This window comes from Hyla sarda, chromosome 6 (assembly GCF_029499605.1).
Source record: "Hyla sarda isolate aHylSar1 chromosome 6, aHylSar1.hap1, whole genome shotgun sequence".
In the NCBI taxonomy this organism is placed as follows: Eukaryota; Metazoa; Chordata; class Amphibia; order Anura; family Hylidae; genus Hyla; species Hyla sarda.
The window spans coordinates 257,813,561-257,838,704 of NC_079194.1; the positions used below are offsets into that span (position 1 = coordinate 257,813,561).

At 44.7% G+C, this 25,144-nt stretch overlaps 1 protein-coding gene across 1 annotated transcript in view; it reads right to left on the reverse strand.

The window, feature by feature from the left end:
• The window catches only part of BATF2 (basic leucine zipper ATF-like transcription factor 2), a 39,740-nt gene extending 14,799 nt beyond the window's left edge, over positions 1-24,941 (reverse strand). Inside the window, exon 1 of the mRNA XM_056527063.1 lies at positions 24,928-24,941. Coding sequence (XP_056383038.1) covers positions 24,928-24,933 — 6 coding nt within the window. The 5' untranslated portion in view covers positions 24,934-24,941. The remainder of the gene's footprint in view (positions 1-24,927) is intronic.
• Between the last annotated feature and the right edge of the window lie 203 nt (positions 24,942-25,144).

A 25,144-nucleotide genomic window follows, 5' to 3' on the forward strand; every position in this document is an offset into this window, starting at 1 on the left:
AGGTAACTCTCTCTGGGGGGCCCTACCTACTCGGGCCACCTATGTTATGGTGTAACTACCTGAAGGGGCCTGTGTACTTACTGGAACGACCTAACTATGCAATGGGAGGGACTTTCTGACCACTAAGGGGGGAATTATTAGAGTTTGGGGCATTATAGTTGTTGAAAAAGATGCAGAGCATAAAATGTGTTTTTCCCGCCATGTTCTCCAGAGAGGAGTCGTAGCCGGAAGAAATCATCATGGCTTCTGAGCTAGAGATGAAAAAGGAAAGTGAACGACTCCGATCAGAGAAGACGTCACCTGATATAACTGTATGTAATCTCTTATATGGTATGTAGTAGTAATGATGGGGGTTGTTGTCAGTTTGTCAGTACAGAACATTCTCCTAAACTTAGGTGACAGACTGACAATATTATTGCTGTTAAAGACGTATTCCCATTCTGCAGCTGCAGGCATGGTTAGGGTGTGACTGAAGGTGGGGTTAGGGTGTGACTGAAGGTGGGGTTAGGGTGTGACTGAAGGCGGGGTTAGGGTGTGACTGAAGGTGGGGTTAGGGCATGACTGAAGGTGGGGTTAGGGCGTGACTGAAGGTGAGGTTAGGGCGTGACTGAAGGTGGGGTTAGGGTGTGACTGAAGGTGGGGTTAGGGTGTGACTGAAGGCAGGGTTAGGGTGTGACTGAAGGCAGGGTTAGGGTGTGACTGAAGGCGGGGTTAGGGCATGGCAATGGGTGTTGTTAGGGGAGCTGCTTGTCCCTCTATCCTTTCAGCAAAAGTTGAGAGGTATGCTGTTCTAAAGTGGCACCACGGCCTTTAAAACATTGAGCCTGCGGCCGGGACTGACGTTCCTTCGCAGACCCGCGCAGGAGGATGTCAGATGTCAGGACGTCAGTCCCGGCCACCGCAGGAAAGAAGAAACCACGGATGGCCAGATGAGTGTGTCTGTAAGTCTATCTGTAGTGTGTGTCTGTAAGTGTATCTGTCTGTAGTGTGTGTCTGTAAGTGTATGTCTGTTAGTGTGTGTCGTGCGGTCAGGCGGGGGGGCAAAAAAAGTGCTTGCCCAGGGTCCAATCAAAATTAAAGACGGCCCCGCCATGGGCAACTGGGCAGCTTTTTCCCTGGACAAGTTTTGATAACTCTCCCCATGAGGCTTATAAATGTGTTGGAGCCAGTTCATATAAGGGGAATTTATCTACTCTCATTGGGGTAGATTTATCAAAACCTGTGGAGATGAAGAGTGGTGCAGTTGCCCATAGCAACCAATCAGAATGCTTCTTTCATTTTTAAAGAGTCCTGTGAAAAATAAAAGAAGTGATCTGATTGTTTGCTATGGGCAACTGCACCACTCTTCTACATAGGTTTTGATAAATCTATTGTGCCAGGCTAGTTTTGTAGAGTGGTTTATTTGCGCTGGTTTTGGCACCTTTGCCTTTGTTAAAATCAGCACAAATAAAAAATCGTCCATTCTCAGCTTTTTTTTCAAATTTAGGTCCAGGCTTACTTAGATTTGCAAAATAGACAATTAAAGAGGAAGAAATTTTCTCCAAAGCCAGGCGCTTCTCCCAATAAAAAGTTATCTTTATTCCGTCAGGAAAGACATAAAAAGTTGGTATAAAAAGCACTTTCAACGCGTTTCTAGCTCGGACTGAGCTCTTTATCAAGACATGCATCATGCAGGCAGCCGATTAAAGCTCACATCGTCATAAAAGCAAACTAGGTTGGGTTGACAACATCTGTCCTTAGTAAACCCATGATGGCTATCACTTACAGTCATTGCCGTAAATGTTGGCACCCGTGAAATTTTTCAGGAAAATGAAGTATTTCTCACAGAAAAGGATTGCAGTAACACATGTTTTGCTATTCACATGTTTATTCCCTTTGTGTCTATTGGAACTAAACAAAAAAAAGGGAGGAAAAAAAGCAAATTGGACATAATGTCTCACCAAATGCCAAAAATGGGCTGGACAAAATTATTGGCACCCTTAACTTAATTTTTTGGTTGTACACCCTTTGGAAATAATAACTGAAATCAGTCACTTCCTATAACCATCAATAAGCTTCTTACACCTCTCAGCCGGAATGTTGGACCACTCTTCCTTTGCAAACTGATCCAGATCTCTCTTATTGGAAGGCGCCTTTTCCCAACAGCAATTTTAAGATCTCTCCACAGGTGTTCAATGGGATTTAGATCTGGACTCATTGCTGGCAACTTCAGAACTCTCTAGCGCTTTGTTGCCATTCATTTCCATTTAGCTTGCATGTGCATTTTGGATGTGTTTTATGCTTTAAATGCATTTTTTTTTTTTTTTTTTTTTTATATTTCCATGAGGTGAAGGGGATTTGACCAATAATCACAACTGATGCGTATTATAAAGATCGGAAGTCTATGGGCTTTGTTTGCATGTTTCATTTTTACTGATATTTTTTTAGGATGTCTTTCTGCAATTTTATAAAATCAAAATGGAAAATTGCTCAATTATAGTAAAATAGCCCCATTTTTGACACAATTTTGGAAAAATTGCAGCAAAGACAAAAATGCAATTTGTGAACACAACCTCAGGGGAGTTATATAACTACTCTATTTCTTGATCCTATAGAGATAGCAGATGGAACCGAGAGGGGAGAGGTGGGAAGGGATCTAAAACCTAGTAGGATTGATCAGGCAGGTAATTCTGTCAGCTGACCCAAAAGTGCCAACCTGCTCTGACACATTGAGCACTGGAAGGTTTGGTCACATGACCAAGTTACTGTAATGAAACATATAAATGCAGCTGTGCTGGGGTATGTGCTGTACAACTAGTAATGAGTGTGCATGATATGGGAAAATAAACCCAGAGTACTTCCATAACTAATAATGTATAGCACTCTCTGAAATATGGCCATAGGTCAGATGAGTTGGCAGTCTAGGAAGCTGAGCTGTAAGGAGCTTAGGCTATATTCACATCATATTTGTGTTATCCAATGTATGGTATATGTACAGAAGTGTATGATCCAGCTTCATAGGCTTTAATGAAGTGCATTTGGAGGGGGTCCTAAAAAGCATAAACTATCACTTTATTTTGTCCTGTTAAAAAAATGTATGTGCACCAGTCCATTTTATCTTCTATTGCTTTTAATCGGTGATGTATGGAAACAAATGCCCCTAAATGTGCATACTTTTGCATACATTTTCTAACCTTCTGTTTTTTGCAAAACAGTGGCCCTCATTTACTATTCTAAACCCGACTTGTTTTGTCGGGTTTTTTTTGTCGCATCTTTGTCTGCGACATGTCGCAGACATCGTGCGCCAGTCTGTGACACGAGGCAACATTTTTTCCCGACGGACCCGATTTGGATTCTCCCAACCCCGAAAAAGGGACGTAACCCGAAATTTCGGAGCTGTCCCACGTATTTATAAAGCTTTCCAACCCGAATTTGTTGAATTGTTGTGGATTTTTTCCCGACAACTCAGAGGAGTTGGAAACCAAGCCAAAAAGACGCACGTGCGACAAACAGGATGCGACATAATAATAAATACCAGGGGAAAAAAGCAATCGGGTAAGAAAGCAACATAGACTTACAAGTAAATGAGAGCCAATGTGTCCAACAACTGTATGGCAAAGATGTGGAAACTCCTTACGAGCTCCAATAATGGAAATAAAGGACATAAAGGAAAAATGTGATCACTGATAATCTATCTTCTGTCACTTATAAATAGTGGCTCTTTAGGTAAAGAAAATGTATTTTGAGTCCTTAAAGTTAAAATGTTTGAGTTAAGTAAAAAATACAAAAAAAAACTATACACCTACGATATTCAGTACATTGTATATCTGATGCTGCAGCCAATCATTGGCCTCAGTGGTCATGTGCTGTACATGCCGGAGAAGATGGCTAAGGTCAATGACCAACTGCAGCATTATGTTCACACAGGGCCGGATTAATAGCATCATGGGCCTGGTGCTGAAGATTGTGATGGGCCTTTTTATCAAAGTATATATGTTCCCCTCACATATGATGCCCCATGTCCTGCTCCCTCAGGGGGCATTATATGTGAGAGGCACAGGACATGGGGGAATTATAAGTAAGGGGCAAATGTCAGGGGGGCATTATAGGTGCATTATATGGGAACATGACAGGGGGGGCCCTGTCATGTGCCCGTCACATATAATGCCCCCTGACATGTGCCCCTCACAAATAATGCCCCCCTGTTCTCTGCCCCTCACATATCATGCCCCATGTCCTGTGCCCCTCATATATAATACCCCCTGTCCTGTGCCCCTCACATATAATGCCCCCCTGTCCTTTGCCCCTCACATATAACGCCCCCTGTTCTGTGCCCCTCACATATAATGCCCCCCTGTTATGTGCCCCTCATATATAATACCCCCTGTCCTGTACCCCTCCCATATAATGCCCCCTGTCCTGTGCCCCTCCCATATAATGCCCCCTGTCCTGTGCCCCTCACATATAATGCCCCCCTGTCCTGTGCCCCTCACATATAATGCCGCTTGTTCTGTGCCCCTCACATATAATGCCACCCTGTTATGTGCCCCTCACTTATAATTTGTCCTTTTCTGTGCATGGACACTGCCCCCCCCCCCTCCCCCCATGTTTTAATAATTCCCCTGTACCATATGGCGCCCGAGCACCTCTTTCCAGCTGTCACATTTCTCACACGCTGCTCCGTTCTTGCAGTGTGAGCGCTGCGGGGAGGTGATCTCCGGGCGCCAGTGCGATGATGTGACGTCATTGCATGGTGGAGCGGGACAGCTGACAGCTCCCGCTCCACCTTGCTATAGTACAGGAGGGGCAACAATCTCAGGGGACATTTCCCCCCCCCCCTGGATCTGCCCTGTGTGGTAATAGAATGAGCTTATGGATGATGGGGGTGCTACTTCTGGGGGGGGAGCATTAGGCAGGCAGCAGTTTCCCCATATTAGGAAGGTAGCAGTTTCCTCACATTAGGAAGGTAGCGGTTTCCCCACATTAGGAAGGTAGCGGTTTCCCCACATTAGGTAGGTAGCATGTTCCACACATTAAGTAGGTAGCAGTTTCCCCACATTAGGTAGTAGCAGTTTCCCCACATTAGGTAGAAGCAGGCTCCCCACATTAGGTAGAAGCAGGCTCCCCACATTAGGGAGCAGCAGGCTCCCCACATTAGGTAGTAGCAGTTTTCCCACATTAGGTAGTAGCAGTTTTCCCCCATTAGGTAGTAGCAGGTTCCCCACATTAGGTAGCAGCAGGTTCCCCACATTGGGTAGTAGTAGGTTCCCCACATTAGGTAGCAGCAGGTTCACCACATTGGGTAGCAGCAGGCTCCCTACATTAGGTAGTGGCATGTTCCCCACATTAGGTAGTGGCAGGTTCCCCACATTAGGTAGTGGCAGGTTCCCCACATTAGGTAGAAGCAGGTTCAATACATTAGGTAGAAGCAGGTTCCCCACATTAGGAAGCATTGTCGTCGTCCCCCCCCATATATATATATATTATATATATATATATATATATATATATATATACACACACACACACACACACACACACACACACACAGACAGACACACATACACACACTTACCCGTCCTGCGCTGCGCTTCTCCTCTCCGCTGGCTGCCTGACAAGTGACGTCACTGACGTCCTCCTGTGCGGGTCTGCGGAGGGACGTCACATGCGTCAGGCAATACAAATTTCACATACCGCAAACTTTCGTTCCGCGAGCCGCAAATGGCCCGCGGGCCAGGAGTTTGAGGCTAGATTGTCGTGGGCACCGGTCGGTCTGTGCGGGCCGTTTGTGCGGGCCGCCGGGCCTATTTTAACGCAGGGGCCTGGAGCTGCCGCTCCATCCGCCCCTACGTTAATCCGGCCCTGTGTGTACAATGTATGCTGAGCACTTCTGTTAGGGGACATAGAAGCGTTAGCAGCACTGGATCTATGCCAGTGTTTCTTTGTTTTTTAATCCAGTCGCAGCCTGTAGGGGATTTTACCCCTTTAACTTCCATATAAGTACTACGAGCACAAATAAAGGAGATCTATGATATGAAATCCACACCAAACTACTTACCATTGATCAGTTTCCAGGATTAGTTTGTCTAACGTAGAACAGCAAAGAAAAAAAAAGAAAGCCAAAACACCACATATCTTTACCTAGGACAAGAAGCAGATTAAACAATATCATTCTGTAGGCAAATATACAGTGCGGCAAAAAAGTATTTAGTCAGCCACCAATTGTGCAAGTCCTCCCACTTTTCGGTAAAAATTATACATTATCTTTATTCTGTAGGTTCATACGGTTACCGGAATACCCAATTTATGTAGGTTTTATTTATTTTACTACTTTAAAAAAATTATAACTACATGCACCAAAATTTGTATGCTTAAAATTGTCATCTTCTGACCCCTGTAACTTTAAAATTTTTCTGCATAAGGGGCTATATTAGGACTTATTTTTTGTGCCGTGGTCTGTAGTTTTTATTGATACCATTTTTGTTTTGATGGAACTTTTTGATTGCTTTTTTATTAATATTTTTATGGTATGTGAAGTTACCCAAAATGTACAAGTTTTTACGTGTACGCCATTGACCGTGCGGTTTAGCTAACCTTATATTTTAATAGTTTGGACATTTACGCACGCGGCGGTACCACATATGATTATTTTTTTTATTACACTTAAAAAGGGGGTAATTTAAACTTTTATTAGGGGGGGGGGCTAATTCACATTTATTCATTTTTTTTTTTTTTTTACCACTTTTAACTTTCTTTGTTTAGCCCCCTTAGGCATGGAGCAGTAGATCGCTGATCGGGCGACAAGGAGGCAGGTGAGGACCTTCTCGTCGTCCAGTAAGCTCATCGGGAGATCGCGATTCTGTCGCAATAGTCCCGATCAGCTCCGCTGAGTTGCCGGGATAGTTTTACTTTCAGTTTAGACGCCGCAATCAACTTTGATTGTGGCGTCTAAAGGGTTAATGCCGGGCATCGGCCCGATCGGCGGTGCCCGGCATTAGCCGTGGGTCCTGGTTGCCCATAGCAATCGGGACCCACGGAGTTTAACCCGTTCTTCGCTCGTGAGAACTGTTTAAACCCCGTTAGCGGGACTCAGGATGTACAGGTACACCCTGAGTCCTTAAGGACTCGGGAACAGGGGCGTACCTGTATGCCCTGCGTCCTTAAGGTGTTAAAGAATTTATTTGCAAATTATGGTAGAAAATAAGAATTTGGTCAATAACAAAAGTTTATCTCAAAACTTTGTTGGCAATGACAGAAGTCAAACGTTTTCTGTAAGTCTTCACAAGGTTTTCACACACTGTTGCTGGTATTTTGGCCCATTGCTCCATGCAGATCTCCTCTAGCGCAGTGATGTTTTGGGGCTGTCGCTGGGCAACATGGACTTTCAACTCCCTCCAAAGGATTTCTATGGGCTTTAGATCTGGAGAATGGCTAGGCCACTCCAGGACCTTGAAATGCTTCTTACAAAGCCACTCCTTCGTTTCCGGTGCGGTGTGTTTGGGATCATTGTCATGCTTCAATGCCCTTGCTGATGGAAGGAGGTTTTCACTCAAAATCTCACGATACATGGCCCCATTCATTCTTTCCATTACATGGATCAGTTATCCTGGTCCTCTTGCTGAAAAACAGCCCGAAAGCGTGATTTTTCCACCCCCATGCTTCACAGTAGGTATGGTGTTCTTTAGATGTAAATCAACACCCCAGCACCCCCCCCCCCCCCCCCCCCCCGTGTGGTTCGGAGATTTCTGCTTACCATTCTTGTGATCATTATGACACCACAGGTTGAGATCTTGCGTGGAGCCCAAGATCGAGGGAGATTATCAGTGGTCTTGTATGTCTTCCATTTTCTAATAATTGCTCCCACAGTTGATTTCTTCACACCATGCTGCTTGCCTATTGTAGATTCAGTCTTCCCAGCCTGGTGCAGGTCTACAATTTTGGTCGTGACCATAGTGGAGTTTGGAGTGTGACTGTTTGAACTTGTTATCAGTATAAAAGACACCTGTCCACAACCTCAAACAGGTGCCATTAATACAGGTAACAAGTGGAGGACAGAGGAGACTCTTAAAGAAGAAGTTACAGGTCTTTGAAAGCCAGAAATCTTGCTTGTTTGTAGGTGACCAAATACTTATTTTACTGAGGAATTTACCAATTAATTCATTAGAAATCCTACAATGTAATTTCCTGCATTCTGTCCCCCATTATGTCTCTCATAGTTGAGGTATACCTATGATGAAAATTACAGGCCTCACTAATCTTTTAAAGTGGGAGAACTTGCACAATTGGTGGCTGACTAAATACTTTTTTGCTCCACTGTACATGCAAAGTTTCTTATATTCACTTACTATTTATTCATGCAAAGTTTCTTATATTCACTTACTATTTATTCATGCAAAGTTTGTTGAAAAAAGTGTCTAATGGATCCATGATGAAATTTGCCAACCCAAAAAAATCTGTTTTAGGGTGCGTTCACACGTACACAATCCGCGGTGAAATTTCCGCGGCAGATTTTTCACTGTGAAGTTTCGGCAGTGGAAAATCCACAGCATATAATGTTAGTACCCATTGACTTCAAAGGGACTGCAGCAAATCTGCTGTGGAAAATCTGCATCTGTTTATGTATGTGTGAATGTACCTTAAACATTCCCATAGTTCAGGTCACTACACCCTTAGTGTGCTGTTGTATAGGCCTGACGGACTTGAGTGTACGCACCAAGCTGTAATATGGCATTCATCCCCTACCCAAAGAATTTCTAGAAGGATTTTCTTCCTGTATTCTGACTAGAAACTATTCAATAAATTAGCAGTGATTCAATATGGAAAAAATCTAAACAATATACAAAAAAGAAAATAATAAGTTATGCTTGCTGTTACTGATGTGGGGCACCACTCCATGTCCACTTTCAGTTCAGAACATTAAAAATAGTGGAGATTTATTAAAACCATGTTCATCAATTTTCTGGTGTACAAAAGTTTTGAATTTTTGTACAAACCACATTTGGTGCAACTTTATAATTCTGCATCTATCATAATACTTTCTCAAAAAATGGGTGGGACATGGGGGGTGGCATGGCTTGCCACAGCCCAATAGAGGTACTATAATTTAACCAGATACTGGCAAAAATGTAAGCTCATAGCTGGGGTAGATTTCAGTTTACCACGTAAAGGGGTACTCCGCCCCTGGCATCTTATCCCCTATCCAAAGGATAGGGGATAAGATGTTAGATCGCCGCGGTCCCACTGCTGGGGACCCCGGGATCGCCGCTGCGGCATCTCGCCATCATTACTGCACAGAGCGAGTTCACTCTGTGCGTAATGACAGGCGATACAGGGGCCGGAGCAGCGTGACATCATGGCTCCACCCCTCATGACATCACGGCCCATCCCCTTAATGCAAGTCAATGGCAGGGGGCGTGACGACCGCCACGCCCCCTCCCATAGACTTGTATTGACGGGGGCGGGCCGTGACATCAGGAGGGGCGGAGCCATGACGTAATGAGTTCGCTCTGTGCGTAATGACGGGCGATACAGGGGCCGGAGCAGCGTGACGTCATGGCTCCGCCCCTCATGACATCACGGCCTGTCCCCATAATGCAAGTCAATGGCAGGGGGCGTGATGACCGCCACGCCCCCTCCCATAGACTTGTATTGACGGGGGCGGGCCGTGACATCAGGAGGGGCGGAGCCATGACGTAACGATGCTCCGGCCCCTGTAATGCCCGTCATTTCGTGCAGAGCGATCTCGCTCTGCGCAGTAATGATAGCGCGGTGCTGCAGGAGCGATCCCCGGGGTCCCCAGCAGCAGGACCCCGGCGAACTGACATCTTATCCCCTATCCTTTGGATAGGGGATACGATGTCTAGGGGCGGAGTACCCCTTTAAGGGCACAGCACATTTAGGCCTAGCATTTTTGTTTTTCCTTCTCCCATTTTAAGAGCCATGACTCTTATTTTTCCATCTACAGAGCAATATGGCTTGTTTGCATATATATGGTTATTTGATGACTTTTAACCCCTTTTTTTTTCTGGGATGTGATGAGACCAGAAATAAGCAATATTGGAATTTCATATTTTTTTTCCTTTACGCTGTTCACTGTACATGATCATAAACATTATATTTTAATAGTTTGGACATTTCTACCAGCGGCTATACTTAATATGTGGGGGAGTTTTTTTTTGTTTTTTTTTGAAAAATGGGAAAAGAGGGAGTTTAATTTATTAGATTATGGGGGAGATTTATCAAAGGATTTAGACTGGTTTTTCCTGTCTAAATTTGTCGCACAGAAAGTCGCAGTCTAAATATGTGCGACTTTTCTGCGACTTTTGCTGTAGAGGATTTTTAGAACATGATGCATGCAAGTCTATTTTAGATGGAAATGCATTGAAAAATGCATTGGTGCTGAATTTATCAAGTGCGACAAGTCGCATCTGCCCAAAATACCCTGAAATGTCAGACCATGTTGGAGCAGGTCTAAATGCAGTTTAAGCTGTAGACCCTGAAGTCTGAGCACAGAATTTATCAAGGGCTGTGAGACCTTTGATAAATTAGGAGCACAATAGACAGGAGACTACCACATACGCTGGTCTATAAGCATACCCAGAATAGACTAGATTAGGAAATGTCCCCCTATGTGTTTTAAAGTGCTTACATTGAGTAATGCCATACTTTTCAATACTTTAGTTATTTATTTATTAACAAGGGAGCCTATAGGAACCACTGTATGCCTATATCCTAAAATACACCTCTGATGTACACTAAAAATGCAATGTGAGCAGAGGGTTAAGAATTTACAGGATAAGAAGACAATTAGGGGAAATGTCACAATCCAAATAAGGGCTGATGAGAAAAGCTGTATTCGTTTCACGTAAAGAGAAATGAAAAGTGAAAATGGTGGAAAAAAGGATTGTTGCACCTTGGTCTCTGCTATGTAAGGAGTGGCAGACGTTGTAAATATTGTAAGGACTGCTTCTAATAATATACAAGATGTTACTGGAAAACGTACGTACTGTGTCTGCAGCCGATTTGATAGTATAGATTGAATGTTGTGTTACATTGATTTACACAGCCACAGCATCAAATCTGCACCACACACAATGGCCCTGATTTACTATTGTAAATCCAACATGTTTTGTCGGGTTGTGCGCCACATTCTGGTGCATTGTGCCAGAAATTCCGACTGTGCCAGAATTTGCGCCAGAATAAAAAAAAAAAAAACCCCGACCAATACTCCAAGGGGTGTGTCCACCGGGAAAAGTGGGCGTGTTCCAAACATTTTCAAAAAAATCCCAACATATTTACTAATGTTTCCACAGAAAATGTAGGGAAACCTTAGTAAATACCGTGGAAAAATACTTTTCAGGAATTAAAACCCACAAAGAAAACTCCACTATAGCCTCTGACCACCTGGTAAAGTGCCAGAATCTGCCACCATGCCTTGGACTCAATCTTGAATTGCACCTCCAGATGTTCTAGGATATCTCCTTATTTGTCTTGGTTCATGTTGTGGCATCCATGATGGAGTCAGGCCTTACTTGCCACACAAAAACATAGGTAGGGATTTATTAAGACTAATTATAATTATTATATTTCATATCAAGAAAATATTCGCTGGCATTAGGCTGCAATGTAGGTGCCACGGGTAGAATTAAGCTGCAGTTTCTAGTTGTGCGTCCTGTCATCGCTGCTCTCAGCGGACTCTCTGGTACTCTCAGTGGCGGCAGCCCGCTTTGTATACAAGTTTTGTATCAGGAGATTATTCGCTGGCATTAGACTGCAATGTACCGTATTGTTCGCCCTATAGGACGCACCCAATTTATAGGTGCAAAATCTAAAAAAATTAAGATTTGAACCCAATAGTGGTCTTCAACCTGGGGACCTCCAGATGTTGCAAAACTACAACTCCCAGCATGCCCGGACAGCCGTTGGCTGTCCGGGCATGCTGGGAGTTGTAGTTTTGCAACATCTGGAGGTCCGCAGATTGAAGACCACTGCATAGGAGGTAATACTCACGTGTCCCCACCGCTCCAGACCCGTCACCGCTGCCCTGGATGTCCCTCCATCGCTGTCGCCGTGTCCCCGTCGCTCCGGAACGTCTCGGCTGCCGGCCGGGTATCCTCGCTCTCCGTCTCCGCCATCACGTCGTTACTTACGCCGACGCACGTACGCTACGACGTGATGACGAGGAAGGAGAGCGAAGGGCCATACAGGGGATCACTGAACGGAGAAGGCACCGAGGAGGCTTTGATCGCCGCGTCTGAAGGGTTAATACAGGGCATCACTGCGATCGGTGATGTCCTGTATTAGCTGCGGGTCCCGGCCGTTGATGGCTGCAGGGACCGCCGTGATAGGGGTGTATTTGCCGTATAAGACGCACCGACTTTTCTCCCCCAGTTTTGGGGAAGAAAAAGTGCGTCTTATACGGTGAAAGATACGGTAGGTGCCGCGGGTAGGTGCGTTACATGTGTTATACCTGGACTGATCAATTAAAGGGGATCTGTAGTGCAATATAACTTATAGATCGTGGGCGGGGCCAAGCGCTGGGGCCCCCCAGGATCTCCTGGACAGGGCCACGGCAGTATGCTGGAAAGGGGGCGTTCTGTCCCCGCATGACGTGGCGGCCGACACGCCCCCTCCATGTACCCCATAGAGATACATGGAGGGGGCGTGTCTCCCGCGGCTTTCTGCTGGGGACGAAACTTCACTTCCTGCTGACTGCCGTGGCCCCGTCTAGGAGATCCCGGATAACTTATCTATAACCAAGTTATGTTGTGCTGGAGTACTCCTTTACGCATATACGTCCCGTATGGTTGGCCGTATGAAAGCTGTGGGTAAGTATATTAAATATATAGTACCTGGGATATGATAGCAGGGTTGTTACGTCCTGTTATTGGTTTCTTAAAAAATAAAACAATCAGCATGGTAAATATAGCCCTGCTTATAAGGTCTCACAGCTGGTAATGCATATCACAGCAAAAACCAAGCCATGAGAAGGTAGGAACTACCTATAGAGCTAAGAGACAGGATTATGTGGAGGCACAGATATGGAAAAGGTTACAAGAAATGTCTGCTGCACTGAAAGTTTCTAGTGGCCTCTATAATTCTTAAATGGAAGAAGTTTGGATCAACCGGGACTCTTTGCCCCAACAAACTAAGTAACTGGGGAGAAGGTCCTTGGCAAGAGAGGTGGCCCAGAACCCAATGGTCACTCTGGCAGAGCTACAAAGATCCTGTGTGCCGATGGGAGAAACTTCCGGATTGTCAGCCATCACTGCTGCACTTCACTAGTTCATGCTTTATGGCAATGTGGCCAGAAAGAAGCATCTCCTAAGTAAAAAATACATGAAAACCTGCCTGAAGTTTGCAAAAAGCCCCTAAAGGACATTCAGACTATGAGAAACAAAATTCTCTGGTTTGGTGAAACCAAAATTGAACTTTCCGGTCCATATTACCAAAATGTTAGGTATATCTGCACTATAGTAATTTTCCATCTGTAGACTTGAAGATTTTTTAATTACTTAAAGATGGTGCTCTCCTAAGTTACTTTAACCCCTTAAAGGACAACTGCAGCGTTATAACACTTATCCCCTATCCACAGGATAGGGGATAAATATTTGATCGTGGGGGTCCGACCGCTGGGACCCCCCGCAATCTCCTAAATGGGGCCCCTGCATTAGCGCACATAGAGAGCGCTAATGTGCGCAGCGTCGACCTAGAGAGGTCGATGGTTATGCCCCCTCCCCGGCCCCTACAGTTCTATTGGAGAGGCAGGGAGGCACGAACGTTGCCTCCCCACCTCTCCCATAGAACTACATGGAGGAGGCATGTCGGCTGCAACGTCATGCTAAGGCCAGCACGCCTCCTGCGCGGGAGAGCCGCGGCCCCGTGCAGGGGATTACGGGGGTCCCAGCGGATGGCCACAGATGGCCTTTAGCCCCTTAAGGACTTAGTGTTTTTCAGTTTTTGCATTTTTCGTTTTTTCCTTCTTACCTTTTAAAAATCATAACGCTTTAAATTTTCAACCTAAAAATCCATATTATGGCTTATTTTTTGCGCCACCAATTCTACTTTGCAGTGACATTAGTCATTGACTGCTTTTGTGCTCTAGGATATACACTTATACAATATAAGTATTAGATTAGTGGGAGTCCTGGTAAGGGATGAATTGGCTGCAATTGCCTGAGTCACCAAAAAAGCATAGCTTACTGTGTAACTCACATTAACCCCTTAAAGGGGTACTCTGCTGCTCAGCATTGGGAACAAACTGTTCCGAACGCTGGAGCTGGCACCAGGAGCTCATGATGTCATAGTCCTGCCCCCTCATTACGTCATGAGCAGCGGAGTACCCCTTTAAGGACACAGCCCATTTTGGCCTTAAGCACACAGCCAATTTTAATTTAGCATTTTCTTTTTTTTCACCTCGTCTTCTAAAAATCTTAACTCTTTATTTTTACGCGACCAATTGTCCTTTTTAATGACATCAGTCATTTTACCATAAAATGTATGGCACAACCAAAAAAATAATTATTTGTGTGGGGAAATAAAAAATTAACAAATTTTTGAAAGTTTTGTTTTGAAAAATTTCTTTTTTTCTTTATTCTATGGGTCAGTACAATTAAAATGATTACATGCTTTTCTATTATTTTACCGCTTAAAAAAAATCTCTAACTTCTTTAACAATATTAGTATGTTTAACCCCTTAACGACGCAGGACATATATTTACGTCCTGCGCCGGCTCCCGCGATATGAAGCGGGATCGCGCCGCGATCCTCGCATCATATCGCGTCGGTCCCGGCGCTCATCAACGGCCGGGACCCGCGGCTAATACCACACATCGCCGATCGCGGCGATGTGCGGTATTAACCCTTTAGAAGCGGCGGTCAAAGCTGACCGCCGCTTCTAAAGTGAAACTGAAAGTGACCCGGCTGCTCAGTCGGGCTGTTCGGGACCGCCGCGATGAAATCGCGGCATCCTGATCAGCTGATCGGACACCGGGAGGGCCCTTATCTGCCTCCTTGGTGTCCGATCGACGAATGACTGCTCCGTGCCTGAGATCCAGGCAGGAGCAGTCAAGCGCCGATAACACTGATCACAGGCGTGTTAATACACGCCTGTGATCTGTGTAAAAGATCAGTGTGTGCAGTGTTATAGGTCCCTATGGGACCTATAATACTGCAAAAAAATGTAAAAAAAAAGTGTTAATAAAAGGTCATTTAACCCCTTCCCTAATAAAAGTTTGAATCACCCCCCTTTTCCCATAAAAAAAATAAAACAGTGTTAAAAAAAAAAAAAAAAAACATATGTGGTATCGCCGCGTGTGTAAATGTCCGAACTATAAAAATATATCATTAATTAAACCGTACGGTCAGTGGTGTACGCGCAAAAAAAATCCAAAGTCCAAAAAAGTGACCAAATTTTGGTCACTTTTTATACCATTAAAAAATGAATACAAAGTGATCAAAAAGTCCGATCAAAAAAAAATCATACCGATAAAAACTTCAGATCACGGCGCAATAAATGAGTCCTCATACCGCCCCATACGTGGAAAAATAAAAAAGTTATAGGGGTCAGAAGATGACATTTTTAAACGTATAAATTTTCCTGCATGTAGTTATGATTTTTTCTAGAAGTGCGACAAAATCAAACCTATATAAGTAGGGTATCATTTTAACCGTATGGACCTACAGAATAATGATAAGGTGTCATTTTTACCAAAATATGCACTGCGTAGAAACGGAAGCCCCAAAAGTTACAAAATGGCGTTTTTTTTTCGATTTTGTCACACAATTATTTTTTTTTCCGTTTCGCCGTGCATTTTTGGGTAAAATGACTAATGTCACTGCAAAGTAGAATTGGAGACACAAAAAATAAGCCATAATATGGATTTTTAGGTGGAAAATTGAAAGGGTTATGATTTTTAAAAGGTAAAGAGGAAAAAACGAAAGTGCAAAAACTGAAAAACCCTGAGTCCTTAAGGGGTTAAAATCACTATTTTAACCTCCTATAACTCTGTCATTTGCATTCTCCCACACAGAACATGTATAAATAAGGTTCCCTATTACACACTGTATGATAGGCTAAAGGCATTCAGTAATGTGCATGATGCCTTAATGGGAAAATATGTTGCATTATACAATTATACCTGTAATCCCAGTAAGGAATTATTGTTATGGACAACCACACATTCTCTTTACTGGCATCATGCTGCAGCTTTGTTTTTGTGAGATCCCCTGTATATTAACCTCTTCAGGATGCCGTGCGTATGCATATGCCCTGCATCCCGAGTCCTTAACCCCTTAAGGACCCAGCCATTTTACACCTTAGGACCCGGCCATTTTTTGCACATCTGACCACTGTCACTTTAACCCCTTAAGGACCAAGGACGTACCGGTACGTCCTTGGTCCTGCTCTTCCGATATAACGCGGGGTTACACAGTAACCCCGCGTCATATCATGGCGGGCCCGGCGTCATAGTGAAGCCGGGACCCGCCTCTAATAGCGCGCAGCGCCGATCGCGGCGCCGCGCGATATTAACCCTTTAGCCGCGCGCTCAAAGCTGAGCCGCGCGGCTAAAAGTGAAAGCGAAAGTTCCCGGCTAGCTCAGTCGAGCTGTTCGGGATAGCCGCGGCTAATCGCGGCATCCCGAACAGCTGACAGGACAGCGGGAGGGCCCCTTCCTGCCTCCTCGCTGTCCGATCGCCGAATGACTGCTCAGTGCCTGAGATCCAGGCATGAGCAGTCATCCGGCAGAATCGTTGATCACTGGTTTCTTATGAGAAACCAGTGATCAACATAGAAGATCAGTGTGTGCAGTGTTATAGGTCCCTATGGGACCTATAACACTGCAAAAAAAAAGTGAAAAAAAAAAGTGAATAAAGATCATTTAACTCCTCCCCTATTAAAAGTTTGAATCACCCCCCTTTTCCAATAAAAAAAAAAACACAGTGTAAATAAAAATAAAAATAAACATATGTGGTATCACCGCGTGCGGAAATGTCCGAATTATAAAAATATATCATTAATTAAACCGCTCGGTCAATGGCGTGCGCGCAAAAAAATTCCAAAGTCCAAAATAGTGCATTTTTGGTCACTTTTTATATCATTTAAAAATGAATAAACAGTGATCAATAAGTCCTATCAATGCAAAAATGGTACCGTTAAAAACTTCAGATCACGGCGCAAAAAATGAGCCCTCATACCGCCCCATACACGGAAAAATAAAAAAGTTATAGGGGTCAGAAGATGACAATTTTAAACGTATTAATTTTCCTGCATGTAGTTATGATTTTTTCCAGAAGTCCGACAAAATCAAACCTATATAAGTAGGGTATCATTTTAATCGTATGGACCTACAGAATACATATCAGGTGTCATTTTTACCGAAAAATGTACTACGTAGAAACGGAAGCCCCCAAAAGTTACAAAACAGCGTTTTTCTTTCAATTTTGTCGCACAATGATTTTTTTTCCCGCTTCACCATAGATTTTTGGGCAAAATGACTGACGTCATTACAAAGTAGAATTGGTGGCGCAAAAAATAAGCCATCATATGGATTTTTAGGTGTAAATTTGAAAGAGTTATGATTTTTTAAAGGCAAGGAGCAAAAAACGAAAATGCAAAAACGGAAAAACCTCCGGTCCTTAAGGGGTTAAACATTAATAACTCTGGAATGCTTTTAGTTATCATTCTGATTCCGAGATAGTTTTTTCGTGACATATTCTACTTTAACTTAGTGGTAAAATTTTTTGGTAACTTGCATCCTTTCTTGGTGAAAAATCCCAAAATTTGATGAAAAATTTGAAAATTTTGCATTTTTCTAACTTTGAAGCTCTCTGCTTGTAATGAAAATGGATATTCCAAATATTTTTTTTTATTCACATATACAATATGTCTACTTTATATTTGCATCATAAAATTGACGAGTTTTACTTTTGGAAGACACCAGAGGGCTTCAAAGTTCAGCAGGAATTTTCCAATTTTTCAAAAAATTTCCAAAATCACAATTTTTCAGGGACCAGTTCAGGTTTGAAGTGGATTTGAAGGGTCTTCATCTTAGAAATACCCCACAAATGACCCCATTATAAAAACTGCACCCCCCAAAGTATTCAAAATGACATTCAGTCAGCATTTTAACCCTTTAGGTGTTTCACAGGAATAGCAGCAAAGTGAAGGAGAAAATTCACAATCTTCATTTTTTACACTCGCATGTTCTTGTAGACCCAATTTTAGAATTTTTACAAGGGGTAAAAGGAGAAAATGTATACTTATATTTGTAGCCCAATTGCTCTCGAGTAAGGACATACCTCATATGTCTATGTAAAGTGTTCGGCGGGCACAGTAGAGCGCTCAGAAGGGAAGGAGCGACAAGGAGATTTTGGAGCGTACGTTTTTCTGAAATGGTTTTTGGGGGGCATGTTGCATTTAGGAAGCCCCTATGGTGCCAGAACAGGAAAAAAAAAACACATGGCATACCATTTTGGAAACTATACCCCTTGAGGAACGTAACAAGGAATAAAGTGAGCCTTAATACCCCACAGGTGTTTCACGACTTTTGCATATGTAAAAAAAATGTTAAAAAATTTCTATAAAATGTGTATTTCCCCCCAAATTTCACATTTTTGCAAGGGTTAATAGCAGAAAATACCCCCCAAAATGTGTAACCCCATCTCTTCTGAGTATGGAGGTACCCCATAAGTTGACCTGAAGCGCACTACGGGCGAACTACAATGCTCAGAAGAGAAGGAGTCATATTTGGCTTTTTGAGAGCAAATTTTGCTCGGGGGCATGTCGCATTTAGGAAGCCCCTATGGTGCCAGGACAGCAAAAAATACCCACATGCCATACCATTTTGGAAACTAGACCCCTTGAGGAACGTAACAAGGAATAAAGTGAGCCTTAATACCCCACAGGGGTTTCACGACTTTTGCATACGTAAAAAATTTTTTTTAATAAAATGTGTGTTTCCCCCCCCCCCCAAATTTCAAATTTTTGCAAGGGTTAATAGCAGAAAATACCCCCTAAAATTTGTAACCCCATCTCTTCTGAGTATGGAGGTACCCCATAAGTTGACCTGAAGCGCACTACGGGCGAACTACAATGCTCAGAAGAGAAGGAGTCATATTTGGCTTTTTGAGAGCAAATTTTGCTCGGGGGCATGTCGCATTTAGGAAGCCCCTATGGTGCCAGGACAGAAAAATAACCCCCACATGGCATACCATTTTGGAAACTACACCCCTTGAGGAACGTAACAAGGGGTACAGTGAGCATTTACCCCCCACTGGTGTCTGTCAAAATTTGGAACAGTGGGCTGTACAAAATTTTTTATTTGTGCAGCCCACTGTTCCAAAGATCTGTCAGACACCAGTGGGGTGTAAATTCTCACTGCACCCCTCATTACATTCCGTGAGGGGTGTAGTTTCCGAAATGGGGTCACATGTGGGGTTTTTTTTTTTTTGCGTTTGTCAGAACTGCTGTAACAATCAGCCACCCCTGTGCAAATCACCTCAAATGTACATGGTGCACTCTCCCTTCTGGGCCTTGTTGTGCGCCCCCAGAGCACTTTGCGCCCACATATGGGGTATCTCCGTAGTCGGGAGAAATTGCATTACAAATTTTGGGGGGCTTTTTTCCCTTTTACCTCTTGTCAAAATGAAAAGTATAGGGCAACACCAGCATGTTAGTGTAACAAATTTATTTTTTTACACTAACATGCTGGTGTAGACCCCAACTTCACCTTTTCATAAGGGATGAAAGGAGAAAAAGCCCCCCAAAATTTGTAAGGCAATTTCTCCCGAGTACGGCGATACCCCATATGTGGCCCCTTGAAATACGACAGGGCTCCAAAGTGAGAGCGCCATGCGCATTTGAGGCCTGAATTAGGGATTTGCATAGGGGTGGACATAGGGGTATTCTACGCCAGTGATTCCCAAACAGGGTGCCTCCAGCTGCTGCAAAACTCCCAGCATGCATGGACAGTCGACGGCTGTCCGGCAATACTGGGAGTTGTTGTTTGAAAACAGTGGCGTACCAGACATTTTTCATTTTTATTGGGGAGGGGAGGGGGGCTGTGTAGGGGTATGTGTATATGTAGTGTTTTTTACTTTTTATTTTATTTTGTGTTAGTGTAGTGTAGTGTTTTTAGGGTACAGTCACACGGGCAGGGGGGGTTACAGCGATTTTCCCGCTGCGAGTTTGAGCTGCCACGCAAAATTTGCTGCATCGCAAACTTGCAGCCTGATACTCACTGTAAGCCCCTGCCCATGTGAATGTACCCTGTACATTCACAGGGGGGGGGGGGACCTCCAGCTGTTGCAAAACTACAACTCCCAGCATGCACAGTCTATCAGTGCATGCTGGTAGTTATAGTTTTGCAACAGCTGGAGGCACACGGGTTGGGAAACACTGAGTTAGGAAACAGACAATGTTTCCCAACCAGTGTGCCTCCTGTTGTTGCAAAACCAAAACTCCCAAACATTCTCAGGCATGCTGGAAGTAGTAGTTCGGCAACATCTTTAGAGCCAGATGTTGCCGAACTACAACTCCCAGCATGCTTGGAGTTGTAGTTTGCAACATCTGGAGGACTACAGTTTGCAGACCACTAATACAGTGGTTCCCAATCTGTGCCCTTCCAGATGCTGCAAAACTACAACTCCCAGTATGCCAAAACTGTCCAGGCATGTTACATATGAAGGGCCAGATGTTACAGAACTACAACTCCCAGCATGCCTGGACAGTAAGGGCATCCTGAGGATGTGTAGTTTTGCAACATCTGGAAGGGCACAGTGGTCCAGATGTTGCAAAACTGCAACTCCCAGCATGCCCAGATGCCAAGGGCTGTCTGGGCATGCTGGGAGTTGTAGTATACAGGGTCCCAATACAGCACTGCATGTTGCTTTACGGCGACGATCATTGCTGTAAAGGGCCCGACCGCGGCTGAAGATCCACTCACCTGTTGCCGCCGCCGCCGTCTTCATCGCCGGAATCCGGGTCTTCAGGGACAAGGTAAGTACCGGGCCGATCCCCAGCACTCCCCCGTCCCCCGCCGCGTCCTCCGGTCTTCCTCCCGTCCTCTCCGGACTTCAAGGGGCCAGGCAGGACGGGAGGAAGTAACCGCCCCCCCCCCCCCCCCCCTGCGATTGGTCGGTTAACTAACCGAAGAATCGCAGGGGATCGGAAGAGGTGGCCGGCTTGCCACCTCGCTCGTATACTTCAACATGGTCCTGGCTGTCTGTGACAGCCGGGATCATGCAAAATTAACGGGCGGTCTGGTCCCAGAGACCCGATCAGCCCGGTATCGCCGCAGATCGCAAGGGCGATTTCCCTTGCAATTTGCGGCGATCGCCGACATGGGGGGCCTACATGGCCCCCCTCGGCGTTTGCCCTGGATCCCTGCTGAAGGATTTCAGCAGGGATCCGCTTCCGATCTCCGCCGGGTGAGCGGCGGAGACCAGGAAAAGACCATGACGTATGCATACGTCATGGGTCCTTAAAAGGTTAACCCCTTCCCGACCTATGACATACCTGTACGTCATGGGTGGCAAGGTGTTCCCGACCCATGACATACAGGTACGTCAAGAACATTTTTGCCGCTACTCGCGGCATCCCGCAGCGCCCGGTAAGATGGTGGCTATCACTGATAGCCAGCCATCTTACCATGCGACCACGGGGGGTTTCATCCGTAAAGCGATCTCACTGCTGCCTCTGGGAGTTTCAAAACTGCCTTTGGCTTTCTGGGCATGCTGGGAGTTGTAGTTTTGCAACATTTGGAGGTCCACAGTTTGGAGACCACTGTATAATGGTCTCCAATCTGTGCTCTTCCAGATGTTGCAAAACTACAACCCCCAGCATGCTCAGTCTGTCCAGGCATGCTGGGAGTTGTAGTTCTCTAACATCTGGAAGAGCACAGATTGGAGACCATTATACAGTGGTCTCCAAACTGTGGACCTCCAGATGTTGCAAAACTACAACTCCCAGCATGCCCAGACTGCCCAAGCATGCTGGAAGTTGTAGTTCGGCAACATCTGATCCTTCAGATATTGCCGAACAACAACTTCCAGCATGCCTGGGCAGTCTGGGCATGCTGGGAGTTGTAGTTTTGCAACAACTGGATGCACACTAGTTGGGAAACATTGTCCGTTTCCTACCTCAGTGCCTCCAGCTGTTGCAATTGTTGCAAAACTATAACTCCCAGCATGCACTGACAGACCATGCATGCTGGGAGTTGTAGTTTTGCAACAGCTGGAGGCACACTGGTTTGGAAACACTAAGTTTGGTCGCAAAACACTTGAAAGTTTATTACTTAACTTAGTGTTTCCAAACCAGTGTTCCTCCAGCTGTTGCAAAACTACAACTCCCAGCATGCACGGACAGCCAAAGGGCATGCTCGGAGTTTGCAACAGCTGGATGTTTGCCCCCTCCCCCCAATGTGAATGTACAGGGTACACTCACATGGGCGGAGGTTTACAGTGAGTGCTGCAAGTTTGAGATGGCGCAAATTTTGCGCTGCAGCTCAAACTCCCAGCGGCAAACTTGCTGTGAACCTCTGCCCATGTGACTGTACCCTAAAAACACTACACTACACAAATACTAACCTAAAATAAAAAGCACTACATCTACACATACCCCTACACAGCCCCCCCTCCCCCCAAATGAAAAACGTCTGGTACGCTACTGTTTCCAAAACGGAGCCTCCAGCTGTTGCAAAATAATAACTCCCAGTATTACCGGACAGCCATTGACTGTCCAGGCATGCTGGGAGTTTTGTAACAGTTGGAGGCACCCTGTTTGGGAATCATTGGCATAGAATACCCCTATGTCCACCCCTATGCAAATCCCTAATCCAGGCCTCAAATGCGCATGGCGCTCTCTCACTTTGGAGCCCTGTCGTATTTCAGGGCAACATTTTTGGGACACATATGGGGTATCGCCGTACTCGGGAGAAATTGCCTTACAAATTTTGGGGGGCTTTTTCTTCTTTAACCCCTTATGAAAAGGTGAAGTTGGGGTCTACACCAGCATGTTAGTGTAAAAAAATAATTTTTTTACACTGACATGCTGGTGTTGCCCTATACTTTTCATTTTCACAAGAGGTAAAAGGGAAAAAAGTCCCTCTAAATTTGTAATGCAATTTCTCCCGAGTACGGAGATACCCCATATGTGGGCGCAAAGTGCTCTGGGGGCGCACAACAAGGCCCAGAAGGGAGAGTGCACTATGTACATTTGAGGCGATTTGCACAGGTGTGGCTGATTGTTACAGCAGTTCTGACAAACGCAAAACAATAAATATCCATATGTGACCCCATTTTGGAAACTACACCCCTCACGGAATGTAATAAGGGGTGCAGTGAGCATTTACACCCCACTGGTGTATGACAGATTTTTGGAACAGTGGTCTGTGAAAATGAAAAATAAAATTTTTCATTTGCACAGTCCACCGTTTCAAATATCTGTCAAACGCCAGTGGGGTGTAAATGCTCACTGCACCCCTTATTAAATTCCATGAGGGGTATAGTTTCCAAAATGGGGTCACATGTGGGGGGGTCCACTGTTCTGGCACCATATTTTTAATAGAAGTAATTTACAAATATATAGCAGTCCCGGTCTGGAGAAACGCTTTGGCGCGCAACAGTCCATCACCGAGAGGATACCCCCGCGTCTCTAAGTCACGCTCCCCTGTCTGTACCACCTCCCCCCTGATGTGCCTTTGATTGATCCGGTCAATAAAGTTAACTTGCATTCAAGGTCTGGTGAGTGCTCCACTTCTTTTTCCTATTGGACATCTAATTTACAAATCTGTTTAACTTTCCGCCACCAGTTGATTTAAAAGAAAAAAGGTTTTCACCGGAGTACCCCTTTAAGGTGAAAAAGGGCTGCGTCCTTAAGGGGTTAAAATGATAAATGCCTGTCTAAAACTAGCCACTATTAGTGCAGAAGCTTACTGCATGCTGTATACACTAAGCTCGATTGCTTCCTCTAGTGGTGGCTGCAGACAACCAGAGTGATATTTTTATACTCCTTAATACTAACAATGCAACACCAAGAAGGACAAGCCGGACACTAAGATGTGTAAATGATCAAATCAAGCACCAGCTCCAATCCGTGTCATGTGGGAGCAGCTTCAATATATATATAATTCAGAGTGAAAGCATTTTTTTTCCAATTATCCATTCTGTACTGCAAGTGAAATTAGATATCACATACCAAGCCTAGGTGTCAAACAGTATCTACACAAACCATCAGCAGGTACATACGTGACATTGGGCTACAAGCAAGACGACCAGCCACAGATGTTCCTTGACCTCTTGTCACTGCTCTTCAAGAGTCATATGCTTGATGTGCTTCATTTTTTAATCCTCCCAGTTCACTCCCCTTATCATGATAAACAATCCCCTGCCTTTGTTTTTATTATTTTTTAGTTTTCTACCTTGACATTGATCTGTATTTTCTGCTCACTCTCAGTGAGCTCCACAGACTGGGAAGGAGCATTCCCCAGCAGGTGTGACATCATCTGAAGTCCTGCAGGGGAGAACTTCTGCCCCCTCTCTATCTGCTATTCTACAATGAACATACAGCCCAGAGGAGTTCAGTGATGGGCCATGATTGGAAACACACACACCCTCAGCTCTCAGTACTGAACTCTACAGTGTGTCAGCTCAGCCCAGCAGCTTGCAAAGGGAACAGAAATATTAAGCTTTATAAACTGAAGGAAAAGGAGCAGAAAAATTTAGCACAGTATTCAGCACTATGCACTGGAGGCATCATGATTCGACAGTCTAGCTCAGCTCAAAGGGAAAGGAGGCTGAAATATTCAGCTCTATACACTTTATACACTATGCTGAGCTGAGGTCTCACCTGCATTTGCTTACTTTTGTCTCCGCCAGGTTGCTGCAGGAGACAAAGGGAAAAGGAGCTGAAATATTCACTCTATATACTGTGCTGAGCTGAGGTCTCACCTGCATTTGCTGACTTTTCTCTCCACCAGGTTTCTGCAGGAGACAAAGGGAAAAGGAGCTGAAATATTCACTCTATATACTGTGCTGAGCTGAGGTCCCACCCGCATTTCCTGACTTTTGTCACTGCCAGGCTGCTGCAGGAGACAATCCTGGGGACAAGACTGCAGACCAGAAGGAGGATGCCTGGTGGCCAAACTTTTAGGGGGTTTATTTAACA